The sequence below is a fragment of the Oncorhynchus mykiss genome, chromosome 2 (genome assembly GCF_057628025.1).
Source record: "Oncorhynchus mykiss isolate SJ-2025 chromosome 2, ASM5762802v1, whole genome shotgun sequence".
In the NCBI taxonomy this organism is placed as follows: Eukaryota; Metazoa; Chordata; class Actinopteri; order Salmoniformes; family Salmonidae; genus Oncorhynchus; species Oncorhynchus mykiss.
Window position 1 is genome coordinate 995,958 of NC_143023.1, and position 15,519 is coordinate 1,011,476.

The 15,519-nt window shown below is 44.0% G+C and overlaps 1 protein-coding gene across 2 annotated transcripts in view; it reads left to right on the top strand.

Annotated features, from left to right (window-relative positions):
• Positions 1–14,434, top strand: part of eif3h (eukaryotic translation initiation factor 3 subunit H) — a 109,900-nt gene extending 95,466 nt beyond the window's left edge. Inside the window, exons 6-8 of one of the 2 annotated variants that reach the window (XR_016483497.1) lie at positions 8,418–8,585; positions 12,110–12,242; positions 13,993–14,434. Coding sequence is in view for 1 of the 2 variants with exons in the window: in NM_001165087.1 (NP_001158559.1) it covers positions 8,465–8,585; positions 12,110–12,242; positions 13,993–14,090 (352 nt within the window). In the remaining variant the exon portion in view is untranslated. 2 annotated transcript variants of the gene reach the window in all.
• Positions 14,435–15,519: the final 1,085 nt, after the last annotated feature.

Here is a 15,519-nt window from a genome sequence, read left to right on the forward strand (position 1 = left end):
ATTCCTGTTGGCAGGTCGGCCTATTAGAAGAGAGGATCTCTAGTGTGGTATTAGTCCATAGTGTTGTGGTATTAGTCCCTAGTGTTGTGGTATTAGTCCATAGTGTTGTGGTATTAGTCCATAGTGTTGTGGTATTAGTCCATAGTGTTGTGGTATTAGTCCATAGTGTTGTGGTATTAGTCCATAGTGTTGTGGTGTTAGTCTATAGTGTTGTGGTATTAGTCCATAGTGTTGTTGTATTAGTCTATAGTGTTGTGGTATTAGTCCATAGTGTTGTGGTATTAGTCCATAGTGTTGTTGTATTAGTCCATAGTGTTGTGGTGTTAGTCCATAGTGTTGTGGTGTTAGTCCATAGTGTTGTGTATTAGTCCATAGTGTTGTGGTATTAGTCCATAGTGTTGTGGTATTAGTCCCTTAGTAGTGTTGTGGTATTAGTCCATAGTGTTGTGGTATTAGTCTATAGTGTTGTAATAGTCTATAGTGTTGTGGTATTAGTCCATAGTGTTGTAATAGTCTATAGTGTTGTGGTATTAGTCCATAGTGTTGTAATAGTCTATAGTGTTGTGGTATTAGTCCATAGTGTTGTGGTATTAGTCCCTTAGTAGTGTTGTGGTATTAGTCCACAGTGTTGTGGTATTAGTCCATAGTGTTGTGGTATTAGTCCATAGTGTTGTGGTATTAGTCCATAGTGTTGTGGTATTAGTCCATAGTGTTGTGGTATTAGTCCATAGTGTTGTGGTATTAGTCCATAGTGTTGTTGTATTAGTCCATAGTGTTGTGGTGTTAGTCCATAGTGTTGTGTATTAGTCCATAGTGTTGTGGTATTAGTCCATAGTGTTGTTGTATTAGTCTATAGTGTTGTGGTATTAGTCCATAGTGTTGTGTATTAGTCCATAGTGTTGTGGTATTAGTCCATAGTGTTGTGGGATTAGTCCATAGTGTTGTGGTATTAGTCTATAGTGTTGTGGTATTAGTCCATAGTGTTGTTGTATTAGTCCATAGTGTTGTGGTATTAGTCCATAGTGTTGTTGTATTAGTCCATAGTGTTGTGGTGTTAGTCCATAGTGTTGTTGTATTAGTCTATAGTGTTGTGGTAATAGTCCATAGTGTTGTGGTATTAGTCCATAGTGTTGTTGTATTAGTTCATAGTGTTGTGGTATTAGTCCATAGTGTTGTTGTATTAGTCTATAGTGTTGTGGTATTAGTCCATAGTGTTGTGTATTAGTCCATAGTGTTGTGGTATTAGTCCATAGTGTTGTTGTATTAGTCTATAGTGTTGTGGTATTAGTCCATAGTGTTGTGGTATTAGTCCATAGTGTTGTTGTATTAGTCCATAGTGTTGTGGTGTTAGTCCATAGTGTTGTGGTGTTAGTCCATAGTGTTGTGTATTAGTCCATAGTGTTGTGGTATTAGTCCATAGTGTTGTTGTATTAGTCTATAGTGTTGTGGTAATAGTCCATAGTGTTGTGGTATTAGTCCATAGTGTTGTTGTATTAGTCCATAGTGTTGTGGTATTAGTCCATAGTGTTGTTGTATTAGTCTATAGTGTTGTGGTATTAGTCCATAGTGTTGTGTATTAGTCCATAGTGTTGTGGTATTAGTCCATAGTGTTGTGGTATTAGTCCATAGTGTTGTGGTATTAGTCTATAGTGTTGTGGTATTAGTCCATAGTGTTGTTGTATTAGTCCATAGTGTTGTGGTATTAGTCCATAGTGTTGTTGTATTAGTCCATAGTGTTGTGGTGTTAGTCCATAGTGTTGTTGTATTAGTCTATAGTGTTGTGGTAATAGTCCATAGTGTTGTGGTATTAGTCCATAGTGTTGTTGTATTAGTTCATAGTGTTGTGGTATTAGTCCATAGTGTTGTTGTATTAGTCTATAGTGTTGTGGTATTAGTCCATAGTGTTGTGTATTAGTCCATAGTGTTGTGGTATTAGTCCATAGTGTTGTGGTATTAGTCCATAGTGTTGTGGTATTAGTCCATAGTGTTGTGGTATTAGTCCATAGTGTGTGGTATTAGTCTATAGTGTTGTGGTATTAGTCCATAGTGTTGTGGTATTAGTCCATAGTGTTGTGGTATTAGTCCATAGTGTTGTGGTATTAGTCCATAGTGTGTGGTATTAGTCCATAGTGTGTGGTATTAGTCCATAGTGTGTGGTATTAGTCCATAGTGTGTGGTGTTAGTCCATAGTGTTGTAATAGTCTATAGTGTTGTGGTATTAGTCCATAGTGTTGTGTTATTAGTCCATAGTGTTGTAATAATCCATTGTGTTGTGGTATTAGTCCATAGTGTTGTGGTATTAGTCCATAGTGTGTGGTATTAGTCCATAGTGTGTGGTATTAGTCCATAGTGTGTGGTATTAGTCCATAGTGTGTGGTGTTAGTCCATAGTGTTGTAATAGTCTATAGTGTTGTGGTATTAGTCCATAGTGTTGTGTTATTAGTCCATAGTGTTGTGGTATTAGTCCATAGTGTTGTGGTATTAGTCCATAGTGTTGTGGTATTAGTCCATAGTGTTGTAATAGTCCATAGTGTTGTGGTATTAGTCCATAGTGTTGTGGTATTAGTCCATAGTTTTGTGGTATTAGTCCATAGTGTGTGGTATTAGTCCATAGTGTTGTAATAGTCTATAGTGTTGTGGTATTAGTCCATAGTGTTGTGGTGTTAGTCCATATTATTATAATAGTCTTTAGTGTTGTTGTATTAGTCTCTGGTGTTGTGGTATTAGTCTATAGTGTTGTGGTATTAGTCTATAGTGTTGTGGTATTAGTCTATAGTGTTGTGGTATTAGTCTATAGTGTTGTGGTATTAGTCTATAGTGTTGTGGTATTAGTCCATAGTGTTGTGGTATTAGTCTATAGTGTTGTGGTATTAGTCCATAGTGTTGTGGTATTAGTCCATAGTGTTGTGGTATTAGTCCATAGTGTTGTGGTATTAGTCCATAGTGTTGTAATAGTCTATAGTGTTGTGTTATTAGTCCATAGTGTTGTAATAATCCATAGTGTTGTGGTATTAGTCCATAGTGTTGTGGTATTAGTCCATAGTGTTGTAATAGTCTATAGTGTTGTGGTATTAGTCCATAGTGTTGTGGTATTAGTCCATAGTGTTGTGGTATTAGTCCATAGTGTTGTGGTATTAGTCTATAGTGTTGTGGTATTAGTCCATAGTGTTGTGGTGTTAGTCTATAGTGTTGTGGTATTAGTCCATAGTGTTGTAATAGTCTCTGGTGTTGTGGTATTAGTCCATAGTGTTGTGGTGTTAGTCCATATTATTATAATAGTCTATAGTGTTGTTGTATTAGTCTCTGGTGTTGTGGTATTAGTCTATAGTGTTGTGGTATTAGTCCATAGTGTTGTGGTATTAGTCCATAGTGTTGTGGTATTAGTCCAAAGTGTTGTGGTATTAGTCCATAGTGTTGTAATAGTCTATAGTGTTGTGTTATTAGTCCATAGTGTTGTAATAATCCATAGTGTTGTGGTATTAGTCCATAGTGTTGTGGTATTAGTCCATAGTGTTGTAATAGTCTATAGTGTTGTGGTATTAGTCCATAGTGTTGTGGTATTAGTCCATAGTGTTGTGGTATTAGTCCATAGTGTTGTGGTATTAGTCTATAGTGTTGTGGTATTAGTCCATAGTGTTGTGGTGTTAGTCCATAGTGTTGTGGTATTAGTCTATAGTGTTGTGGTATTAGTCCATAGTGTTGGTCCCTTCCATTCAGAAGCATTAAAACATCATGTTTTTCTACCAGGCCCTCTCTGAAAGGGGTTTCAGCAGGTCCTCTCCTGTGCCCCATCCCTCTCTGAAAGGGTTTCAGCAGGTCCTCTCCTGTGCCCCAGCCCTCTCTGAAAGGGGTTTCAGCAGGCCCTCTCTGAAAGGGGTTTCAGCAGTACCTCTCCTGTGCCCCAGCCCTCTCTGAAAGGGGTTTCAGCAGGTCCTCTCCTGTGCCCCAGCCCTCTCTGAACGGAGCAGGGGCATGAGAGAGAAGCTTAATTGAGTGCAGGTTATAAGAGATGTGAATATAATATTTTTTTAAATCCAAAACACTCTGTTCTGAGGTGAAGGAGATCAGTGTAGAGAGAAATCTGTAGAGAGATTCTTCCATTCATTCAGAAGGTGGACTGACTCGGTGCACAACTGAACAAGAGGACAAGTACATTAGAGTGTCTAGTTTGAGAAACAGACGCCTCACAAGTCCTCAACTGGCAGCTTCATTAAATAGTACCTGCAAAACACCAGGCTCAACGTCAACAGTGAAGAGGAGACTCCGGGATGCTGACCTTCTTGGCAGAGTTTCAAAGAAAAAGCCTCATCTCAGACTGGCCAATAAAAAGAAAAGATTAAGATGGTCATAAGAACACAGACACTGGACAGAGGAACTCTGCCTAGAAGGCCAGCATCCCGGAGTCACCTCTTCACTGTTGACGTTGAGACTGGTGTTTTGAAGGGTACTATTTAATGAAGCTGCCAGTTGAGGACTTGTGAGGCATCTGTTTCACAAACTAGACACTCTAATGTACTTGTCTTCTTGCTCAGTTGTGCGCCGGGGCCTCCCACTCTTTCTATTCTGGTTAGGGCCAGTTTGTGCTGTTCTGTGAAGGGAGTCGTACACAGCGTTGTACGAGATTTTCAGTTTCTTAGCAATTTCTTGCATGGAATAGCTTGGATTATCTAACACAACGTCCCATTGGAACACAGGAGTGATGGTTGTTGATAATGGGCCTCTTTACGCCAGTGTAGATAATCCATTAAAAATCAGCTGTTTCCAGCTACAATAGTCATTTACAACATTAACAATGTCTACACTGTATTTCTGATCAATTTGATGTTATTTTAATGGACAAAATATTAGCTTTTCTTTCAAAAACGAGGACACGTCTAAGTGACCCCAAACTTATGAGTGTGTGTGTGTGTGTGTGTGTGTGTGTGTGTGTGTGTGTGTGTGTGTGTGTGTGTGTGTGTGTGTGTGTGTGTACCACACATGTGGAGATCCTCCGTTCACCTCCTCTTCGTCTCTCAAAGACACAGCGGTTGGAACCAAAAATCTTAAATTTGGACTCATCAGACCAAAGGACAGATTTCTACCGGTCTAATGTCCATTGCTCCTGTTTCTTGGCCCAAGCGAGTCTCTTCTTATTATTGGCGTCCTTTAGTAGTGGTTTCTTTGCAGCAATTCGACCATGAAAGACCGATTCACGAGTCTCCTCTGAACAGTTGATGTTGAGATGTGTCTGTTACTGGAACTTTGTGAAGCATTTATTTGGGCTGCAATCTGAGGTGCAGTTAACTCTAATGAATTTATCCTCTGCAGCAGAGGGAACTCTGGGTCTTCTTGTCTCTGTGGCGGTCCTCATGAGAGCCAGTTTCATCATAGCACTTGATAGTTTATGCGACTGTAACTTGGAAGAAACTTTCTTGAAATTCTCCGTATTGACTGACCTTCATGTCTTTTAAAGTAATGGACTGTCGTTTCTCTTTGCTTATTTGAGCTTTTCTTGCCATAATATGGACTTGGTCTGTTACCAAACAGGGCTATCTTCTGTATATCCCCCCCCCCCCCCCCCTACCTTGTCACAACACAACTGATTGGCTCAAACTCATTAAGATGGAAAGAAATGGCACAAAATAACTTTGAACAAGGCACACCTGTTAATTGAAATGCATTCCAGGTGACTCATCTCACGAAGCTGGTTGAGAGAATGCAAAGAGTGCTTGATGACAGCTTTGCACAATCTCCTTATTCTTTCAACCAATCATCAGTCCACTTGTCAGTGCAGTACATGTTGAGTACCCTTCTTTTATAAGCATGCTGAAAGACTGTTGTTAATTTGTTTACAGAGAAATAGCATTGTATTTGGTCGAAACACTTTTTTTTCTCTTCTCTCCACCCAAACAGTTTTCTAAGAGCTGGCAACAAGCTGAAAGGTTTTGCCGTTAGAGCCATTTTTAAAGGCCCCTTTACCGCTCTTGGGGAGCGGAATGACTTTGTCGTCAGGCCTAGACGGAAGACAGACTCCCCTCTAGATTCAGATTAAAGATAATGACCGATTAGGAGTGGCTATAGAGTCAGTTACCATCTTCACTAGCTTCCCTTCTTAAGTTGTCAATGCCAGGAAGGTTGTTCATTATTGATTGATTGTTCCACATCTCCCTCGCTAACTTTATAAAATTCCAATGCTTTTCCTTTTCATTAGTAGTTGTTTTATGCATGAGCACAATTGCTCACTGGCATTTTTCCCCCTTCTAAACTTTCCCACTTTGACAATGAAATAATCACGAACCTAATTGGCAACATCAAATGGTTCTGTGATGAATAAGCCATCTGATTCGCTGAAAGACGGAGTAGAATCAGTCTTTTCTACCCATAATTCCATTTAAAGTACGTTTTATATTGTTGATCTTCATCATACAGTTTCTTCTTCTGTTGTTGATGAGTATCATTTCTCACTTCGCAGGAAGTCGGCCAGTCAGATGTACAGCCAGACTTATTAGCCACTTCCTGTTGTTGATGAGTCGAGCCGTATCATTTCTCACTTCGGCAGGAAGTCGGCCAGTCAGATGTACAGCCAGACTTATTAGCCACTTCCTTTTGTTGATGAGTCGAGCCGTATCATTTCTCACTTCGCAGGAAGTCGGCCAGTCAGATGTACAGACAGACTTATTAGCCACTTCCTGTTGTCCCATCTCTTTCAACCAATGCAGTTTCTTCATTTCCTCATCGATCCATGGAGCCTTAACAGTTCTGAGAGTCAGTTTCCTCATCGATCCATGGAGCCTTAACAGTTCTGAGAGTCAGTTTCCTCATCGATCCACAGAGCCTTTAACAGTGCCGACAGTCAGTTTCTTAACAGGTGCATGTTTATCAATAATTGAAAAAAAGCTATTTTAATATATTCAATAAGAGTAGCGTCTGGATGCTCCTTATTAATCACATCAACAAATATGTGTAACATCGTCCGCATAAGAGTCACAGTTAAATGTTTTGTATGATCTCTTATATACTATTTTAGGCCCTGCTGTTGGAGCTTTGTCCTTCCTGTATATAGCCACTATACTGTGATCACTGTATCCAATGGGTACGGATAAACAACGTTCTACAGTATTAGTAGCAATGTGATCGATACACGTGGATGATCTTGTTCCTGTAGTGTTTGTAAACATCCTGGTAGGTTGATTAATAACCTGAACCAGATTACAGGCACTGGTTAGAGTAAGAAGCTTCCTCTTGAGCGGGCAGCTTGATAAAAACCAGTCCATATTCAGGTCCCCTGAGAAAGTAGACCTCTGTTTACATCACATCCACTATGAAGCATTTCACACATATTATTTAGATACTGACTGTTGGCACTTGGTGTCCTATAGCAACACCCCACAATAAAAGGCTTTAGATGTGCCAAGTGAACCTGCAACCACAACACATCAATAACACTTGACATAAGATCTTCTCTAAGCATTACAGGGAACATGGCTCTGAATATATACAGCAACACCTCCCCCATAAGCATTACTGTCTCTTCTGTAGATGTTATATCCTTGTATTGCTGCTGCTGTATCATCAAAGGAATTATCAAAGTGATTCTCAGAAAAGGCTAATTCTATAAATGTTATCGGATGTTAGCAAGTTATTGATTTCCTGAGCCTTATTTCTAAGGCTATTATATATATTAATATGGGCCGTGTTCAGCCCTTTCCTGGGCAGCTTCTCATAGACAGACATAATATGGGCCGTGTTCAGCCCTTTCCTGGGCAGCTTCTCATAGACAGACATAATATGGGCCGTGTTCAGCCCTTTCCTGGGCAGCTTCTCATAGACAGACATAATATGGGCAGTTTTCAGCCCTTTCCTGGGCAGCTTCTCATAGACAGACATAATATGGGCCGTTTTCAGCCCTTTCCTGGGCAGCTTCTCATAGACAGACATTAATATGGAGAAGAACAAAGAAAGCAAGAAGAATAGAAATATACATTCAGCAGTCAGTTGGTGTGTGTTGTGCTGCGGGGTTGAATCTACGAACCCATAGGCTCTCCCATCCCTTCCAGACTTTTAGGAGGGGGGGGGGGGGACAATGAGCCTGTCATAGTGGATGTAAGCAATGTCTCTGGCAGCTTTCATGGCCGGGATAAGTTATTTCCTCTTCTGTCGCCCAGCTTCAGGATTTACAGACTGGGGGGTATTTACAGACGGGGTCAGGGAGAGGTTGAACATGTCAGTGAAGACACTTCCCGGCGGGTCAGCGTTTATGCCTTGAGTACCCGTCCTGGTAATCCGTCTGGTCCCGCGACCTTGGCTGTGTGAGACCGAGAGAGAGAGAGAGAGGAAACACCAGAGCTATGGACGGCTGAGTGAACCTGTCCCCCCTCGGACGACAGACGCCACTGTCTGTTCCTAGCATCTGTAGTGTGTAGTTCATCTCCCCTCAGTAACCACCTGGAGAATGTAATCTAACATGTAGTTCATCTCCCCTCAGTAACCACCTGGAGAAGTCTCTGCAGCTCCTGATGGACAGAGTGGATGATATGAGTCAGGACATTGTCAAGTACAACACCTACAGCCGTAACCTCAGCAAGCAACAGCAGCAGAAACACCAGGTAACACACACACAGAGACGCACACACCCACAGAGACATACACACCCACCCACAGAGAGAGAGACACACACACACACACACACACACACACACTCACCCACACCCACAGAGAGAGACACACACACACATTCTATTATCATGATGGGAAAATGTAATCAACACACTGTAGTTGATAATGAGATAATCTACTTCCTGGACAGTGATTGTGTTAGAGGGGCGTTATAGAATTAGGTTTAGACCCTGTCCACAGGGAGTCCTCTCCTCCAGAGAGGAAGGGAGGGGGAGGGAGAGAGAGACCATTGGGTTTTCATCTAAAGTAGTGCACTATTTAAGAGAGCGGGTAGTATTTGGGACTTGTCCTGACTGTCCTGCAGGGAAGCTGCTAACCAGATCCACAATACCAGGGAGACAGAGGCCTGGTACTATATAATATTGATGTATCCACTATACCAGGGAGACAGAGGCCTGGTACTATATAATATTGATGTATCCACTATATCAGGGAGACAGAGGCTTGGTACTATATAATATTGATGTATCCACTATACCAGGGAGACAGAGGCTTGGTACTATATAATATTGATGTATCCACTATACCAGGGAGACAGAGGCTTGGTACTATATAATATTGATGTATCCACTATACCAGGGAGACAGAGGCTTGGTACTATATAATATTGATGTATCCACTATACCAGGGAGACAGAGGCTTGGTACTATATAATATTGATGTATCCACTATACCAGGGAGACAGAGGCTTGGTACTATATAATATTGATGTATCCATTATACCAGGGAGACAGAGGCTTGGTACTATATAATATTGATGTATCCACTATACCAGGGAGACAGAGGCTTGGTACTATATAATATTGATGTATCCACTATACCAGGGAGACGGAGGCTTGGTACTATATAATATTGATGTATCCACTATACCAGGGAGACAGAGGCTTGGTACTATATAATATTGATGTATCCACTATACCAGGGAGACGGAGGCTTGGTACTATATAATATTGATGTATCCACTATACCAGGGAGACGGAGGCTTGGTACTATATAATATTGATGTATCCACTATACCAGGGAGACGGAGGCTTGGTACTATATAATATTGATGTATCCACTATACCAGGGAGACGGAGGCTTGGTACTATATAATATTGATGTATCCACTATACCAGGGAGACGGAGGCTTGGTACTATATAATATTGATGTATCCACTATACCAGGGAGACAGAGGCTTGGTACTATATAATATTGATGTATCCACTATACCAGGGAGACAGAGGCTTGGTACTATATAATATTGATGTATCCACTATACCAGGGAGACAGAGGCTTGGTACTATATAATATTGATGTATCCACTATACCAGGGAGACAGAGGCTTGGTACTATATAATATTGATGTATCCATTATACCAGGGAGACAGAGGCTTGGTACTATATAATATTGATGTATCCACTATACCAGGGAGACAGAGGCTTGGTACTATATAATATTGATGTATCCACTATACCAGGGAGACAGAGGCTTGGTACTATATAATATTGATGTATCCACTATACCAGGGAGACAGAGGCTTGGTACTATATAATATTGATGTATCCACTATACCAGGGAGACAGAGGCTTGGTACTATATAATATTGATGTATCCACTATACCAGGGAGACAGAGGCTTGGTACTATATAATATTGATGTATCCACTATACCAGGGAGACAGAGGCTTGGTACTATATAATATTGATGTATCCACTATACCAGGGAGACAGAGGCTTGGTACTATATAATATTGATGTATCCACTATACCAGGGAGACAGAGGCTTGGTACTATATAATATTGATGTATCCACTATACCAGGGAGACAGAGGCTTGGTACTATATAATATTGATGTATCCACTATACCAGGGAGACAGAGGCTTGGTACTATATAATATTTTGAGATGGAACGCTAAATACCAGTTTGCATTTCTCGTATGAACCTGGAAGTCGTTTTCTCGTATCAGCCTCGGAGTCATTTCTCGTGTCGGCCTCCGGAGTCGTTTCTCGTGTCAGCCTCGGGGTCATTTCTCGTGTCAGCCTCGGGGTCATTTCTCGTGTCAGCCTCGGGAGTCGTTTCTCGTGTCAGCCTCGGGAGTCGTTTCTCGTGTCGGCCTCGGAGTCATTTCTCGTGTCGGCCTCCGGAGTCATTTCTCGTGTCGGCCTCCGGAGTCATTTCTCGTGTCGGCCTCCGGAGTCATTTCTCGTGTCGGCCTCCGAGTCATTTCTCGTGTCGGCCTCCGAGTCGTTTCTCGTGTCGGCCTCGGAGTCGTTTCTCGTGTCGGCCTCCGGAGTCATTTCTCGTGTCGGCCTCCGGAGTCGTTTCTCGTGTCTACCTCGGGAGTCGTTTCTCGTGTCGGCCTCCGGAGTCGTTTCTCGTGTCGGCCCGGAGTCGTTTCTCGTGTCGGCCTCGAGTCGTTTCTCGTGTCGGCCTCGAGTCGTTTCTCGTGTCGGCCTCCGGAGTCGTTTCTCGTGTCGGCCTCCGGAGTCGTTTCTCGTGTCGGCCTCCGGAGTCGTTTCTCGTGTCGGCCTCCGGAGTCGTTTCTCGTGTCGGCCTCGGAGTCATTTCTCGTGTCAGCCTAGTTATACAAGAATATTGTGATGTTGGTTTCTGGCAGGCTTGACAGGCTTTGTATGTGTATCCAGGTGCCGGTAGTTTCCTACCATCTACGCCCCTCCACCAACCTGTCCTCTGCTCTGCCTCCCCAAATTAAAAAGGCCTTTAGGTTCTGACACGCTGATTTACACTGTCATTTACCAACACACATCACTCCCTGTCTGTCGGATTTTATAGCTGTTCTCACTCACTTCTCCCTTGCTCGCTCTCTCCCTTTCTCCTCTCTCTCTCCTCTCCCTCTCTCCTCCTCTCCCCTCGCTCCTCTCCCCCTCGCTCCTCTCCCCTCGCTCCTCTCCCCCTCGCTCCTCTCCCCCTCGCTCCTCTCCCCTCGCTCCTCTCCCCCTCGCTCCTCTCCCCCTCTCCCCTCTCCCCTCGCTCCTCTCCCCCTCGCTCCTCTCCCCCTCTCCCCTCTCCCCTCGCTCCTCTCCCCCTCGCTCCTCTCCCCCTCTCCCCTCTCCCCCTCTCTCCTCCTCTCCCCTCCCCTCCCTCCTCTCTCTCTCTCCTCTCCTCTCTCCCTCACTCCCCTCCTCTCTCTCTCTCCTCTCCTTCTCTCCTCTCTCTCTCCTCTCCCCCTCTCCTCCTCTCCCCTCCCCTCTCTCCTCCTCTCCCCCTCTCCCCTCCCCTCTCTCCTCCTCTCCCCCTCTCCCCTCCCCTCTCTCCTCCTCTCCCCCTCTCCCCTCCCCTCTCTCCTCCTCTCCCCCTCTCCTCCTCTCCCCTCCCCTCTCTCCTCCTCTCCCTCTCTCCTCCTCTCCCCCTCTCCTCCTCTCCCCCTCCCCTCTCTCCTCCTCTCCCCCTCTCCTCCTCTCCCCCTCCCCTCTCTCCTCCTCTCCCCCTCCCCTCTCTCTCTCTGCAGTATATTCAGCGACGCCAGCAGGAGAATGCTCAGAGACAGACCAGAGGAGAGACTCCTCTACCAGAGGAAGATGTCTCCAAGATGTTCAAACCACCACAGCCCCCTCCTCGCATGGACACTCTCCTCATCGCAGGTACCCCCGCACCCTCCCTCCTAGCAGCTATCAGTTCTGTTCTCTCCCTGGTAGCTACCTATCTGTTCTCTTCTCTCCCTGGTAGCTACCTATCTGTTCTGTTCTCTCCCTGGTAGCTACCTATCTGTTCTGTTCTCTCCCTGGTAGCTACCTATCTGTTCTGTTCTCTCCCTGGTAGCTACCTATCTGTTCTGTTCTCTCCCTGGTAGCTACCTATCTGTTCTCTTCTCTCCCTGGTAGCTACCTTTCTGTTCTCTCCCTGGTAGCTACCTATCTGTTATGTTCTCTCCCTGGTAGCTACCTATCTGTTCTGTTCTCTCCCTGGTAGCTACCTATCTGTTCTCTTCTCTCCCTGGTAGGTAGCTACCTATCTGTTCTGTTCTCTCCCTGGTAGCTACCTATCTGTTCTGTTCTCTCCCTGGTAGCTACCTATCTGTTCTGTTCTCTCCCTGGTAGCTACCTATCTGTTCTGTTCTCTCCCTGGTAGCTAGCTACCTATCTGTTCTGTTCTCTCCCTGGTAGCTAGCTACCTATCTGTTCTGTTCTCTCCCTGGTAGCTAGCTACCTATCTGTTCTCTTCTCTCCCTGGTAGGTAGCTACCTATCTGTTATGTTCTCTCCCTGGTAGGTAGCTACCTATCTGTTATGTTCTCTCCCTGGTAGCTACCTATCTGTTCTCTTCTCTCCCTGGTAGCTACCTATCTGTTCTCTTCTCTCCCTGGTAGCTACCTATCTGTTCTCTTCTCTCCCTGGTAGCTACCTATCTGTTCTGTTCTCTCCCTGGTAGCTACCTATCTGTTCTGTTCTCTCCCTGGTAGCTAGCTACCTATCTGTTCTGTTCTCTCCCTGGTAGCTAGCTACCTATCTGTTCTCTTCTCTCCCTGGTAGGTAGCTACCTATCTGTTCTGTTCTCTCCCTGGTAGGTAGCTACCTATCTGTTCTGTTCTCTCTCTGGTAGGTAGCTACCTATCTGTTCTCTCCCTGGTAGCTACCTATCTGTTCTGTTCTCTCCCTGGTAGGTAGCTACCTATCTGTTCTGTTCTCTCCCTGGTAGGTAGCTACCTATCTGTTCTGTTCTCTCCCTGGTAGGTAGCTACCTATCTGTTCTGTTCTCTCCCTGGTAGGTAGCTACCTATCTGTTCTGTTCTCTCCCTGGTAGGTAGCTACCTATCTGTTCTGTTCTCTCCCTGGTAGGTAGCTACCTATCTGTTCTGTTCTCTCCCTGGTAGGTAGCTACCTATCTGTTCTGTTCTCTCCCTGGTAGGTAGCTACCTATCTGTTCTGTTCTCTCCCTGGTAGGTAGCTACCCATCTGTTCTGTTCTCTCTCTGGTATCTACCCACCCATCTGTTCTGTTCTATCTCTGGTAGCTACCCATCAGTTCTGTTCTCTCTCTGGTAGCTAGCTAACCATCTGTTCTGTTGTCATCTCTCCATGATGTCACAATCTACAGCGTTGTAGATTTCATCTGACATCCCTGCCTGTCTGCTGTCTCTTTGATGGTTGTCTTCATCCCAAAATAGCACCCTATTCCCTATATAGTGCACTTCTTGTGACCAGGGTCCATAAGGACACACCCATAGGGCTCTGGTTAGAACTAGTGCACCACATTAGGGGATAGCATGACATTTTGGGCACGGATGGTGTCTCCCTTCTTGACAACATGCAACTGATTGACCTCCAGCATTGCTAATGTGTTTCCTGCTGTTTATTCAGACTCCTGTGTTTGTCTGTGTGTTTCTGCCAAAACAGGACAGATTAACAATTACTGCCAGAATGTGAAGGAGTTCACCTCCCAGAACCTCGGCAAACTCTTCATGGCCGAGGCTCTTCAGGGACACAACAGCTAAAGGAGAAGACGTGAGGAGGAACTAAAACACACAGGAGAGAACCCCCCTTTCACCCAATCAGAATGATCCATACAGGCCTGTGTTCTAAATGGTACCCTCTTCCCTTCTTATATATATAGTGCACTACTGGTCAATACTAGTACACTATATAGGGAATAGGGTGTAATTTTGGGATGCATCCTATGATTGGAGGATTGATGTGATGCTGTAAGATTTGTTAAGAAATTAAAATAAATGTGACCAACATTATTATTCATTATTAAGAGAACATGTTCCACGTTCTCCAAAAGATGAGTTATTTGAATATTATTGTAACTTTTAATAAACATCTTTGCGTCTCCTCACATTGTTTTGCCTCTCTGTGCTCTTTCTATGTCTATTCACATAGATTAAACCTCGTCCTGCACCGAAACACACTTTCTATGTCTATTCACATAGATGAAACCTCCTCCTGCACCGAAACACACTTTCTATGTCTATTCACATAGATGAAACCTCGTCCTGCACCGAAACACACTTTCTATGTCTATTCACATAGATTAAACCTCGTCCTGCACCGAAACACACTTTCTATGTCTATTCACATAGATTAAACCTCGTCCTGCACCAAAACACACTTTCTATGTCTATTCACATAGATTAAACCTCGTCCTGCACCAAAACACACTTTCTATGTCTATTCACATAGATTAAACCTCGTCCTGCACCGAAACGCACTTTCTATGTCTATTCACATAGATTAAACCTCGTCCTGCACCAAAACACACTTTCTATGTCTATTCACATAGATTAAACCTCGTCCTGCACCGAAACACACTTTCTATGGGGATTCTCCAGTGTCCAATACTAGGCATCGTCTGTTTCCGGGGAAACGGCCACCAGAGGTGTACGTGTCCAATACTAGGCATCGTCTGTTTCCGGGGAAACGGCCACCAGAAGTGTACGTGTCCAATACTAGGCATCGTCTGTTTCCGGGGAAACGGCCACCAGAAGTGTACGTGTCCAATACTAGGCATCGTCTGTTTCCGGGGAAACGGCCACCAGAAGTGTACGTGTCCAATACTAGGCATCGTCTGTTTCCGGGGAAACGGCCACCAGGAGTGTACGTGTCCAATACTAGGCATCGTCTGTTTCCGGGGAAACGGCCACCAGGAGTGTACGTGTCCAATACTAGGCATCGTCTGTTTCCGGGGAAACGGCCACCAGAAGTGTACGTGTCCAATAGAATAACGCTGACTCACTATAAACACCGTTTCATTCCTGTAATCAAATTTATTTATAATGCCCTTCGTACATCAGCTGATATCTCAAAGTGCTGTACAGAAACCCAGCCTAAAACCCCAAACAGCAAGCAATGCAGGTGTAGAAGCACGGTGGCTAGGAAAAACTCCCTAGAAAGGCCAGAACCTAGGAAGAAACCTAGAGAGGA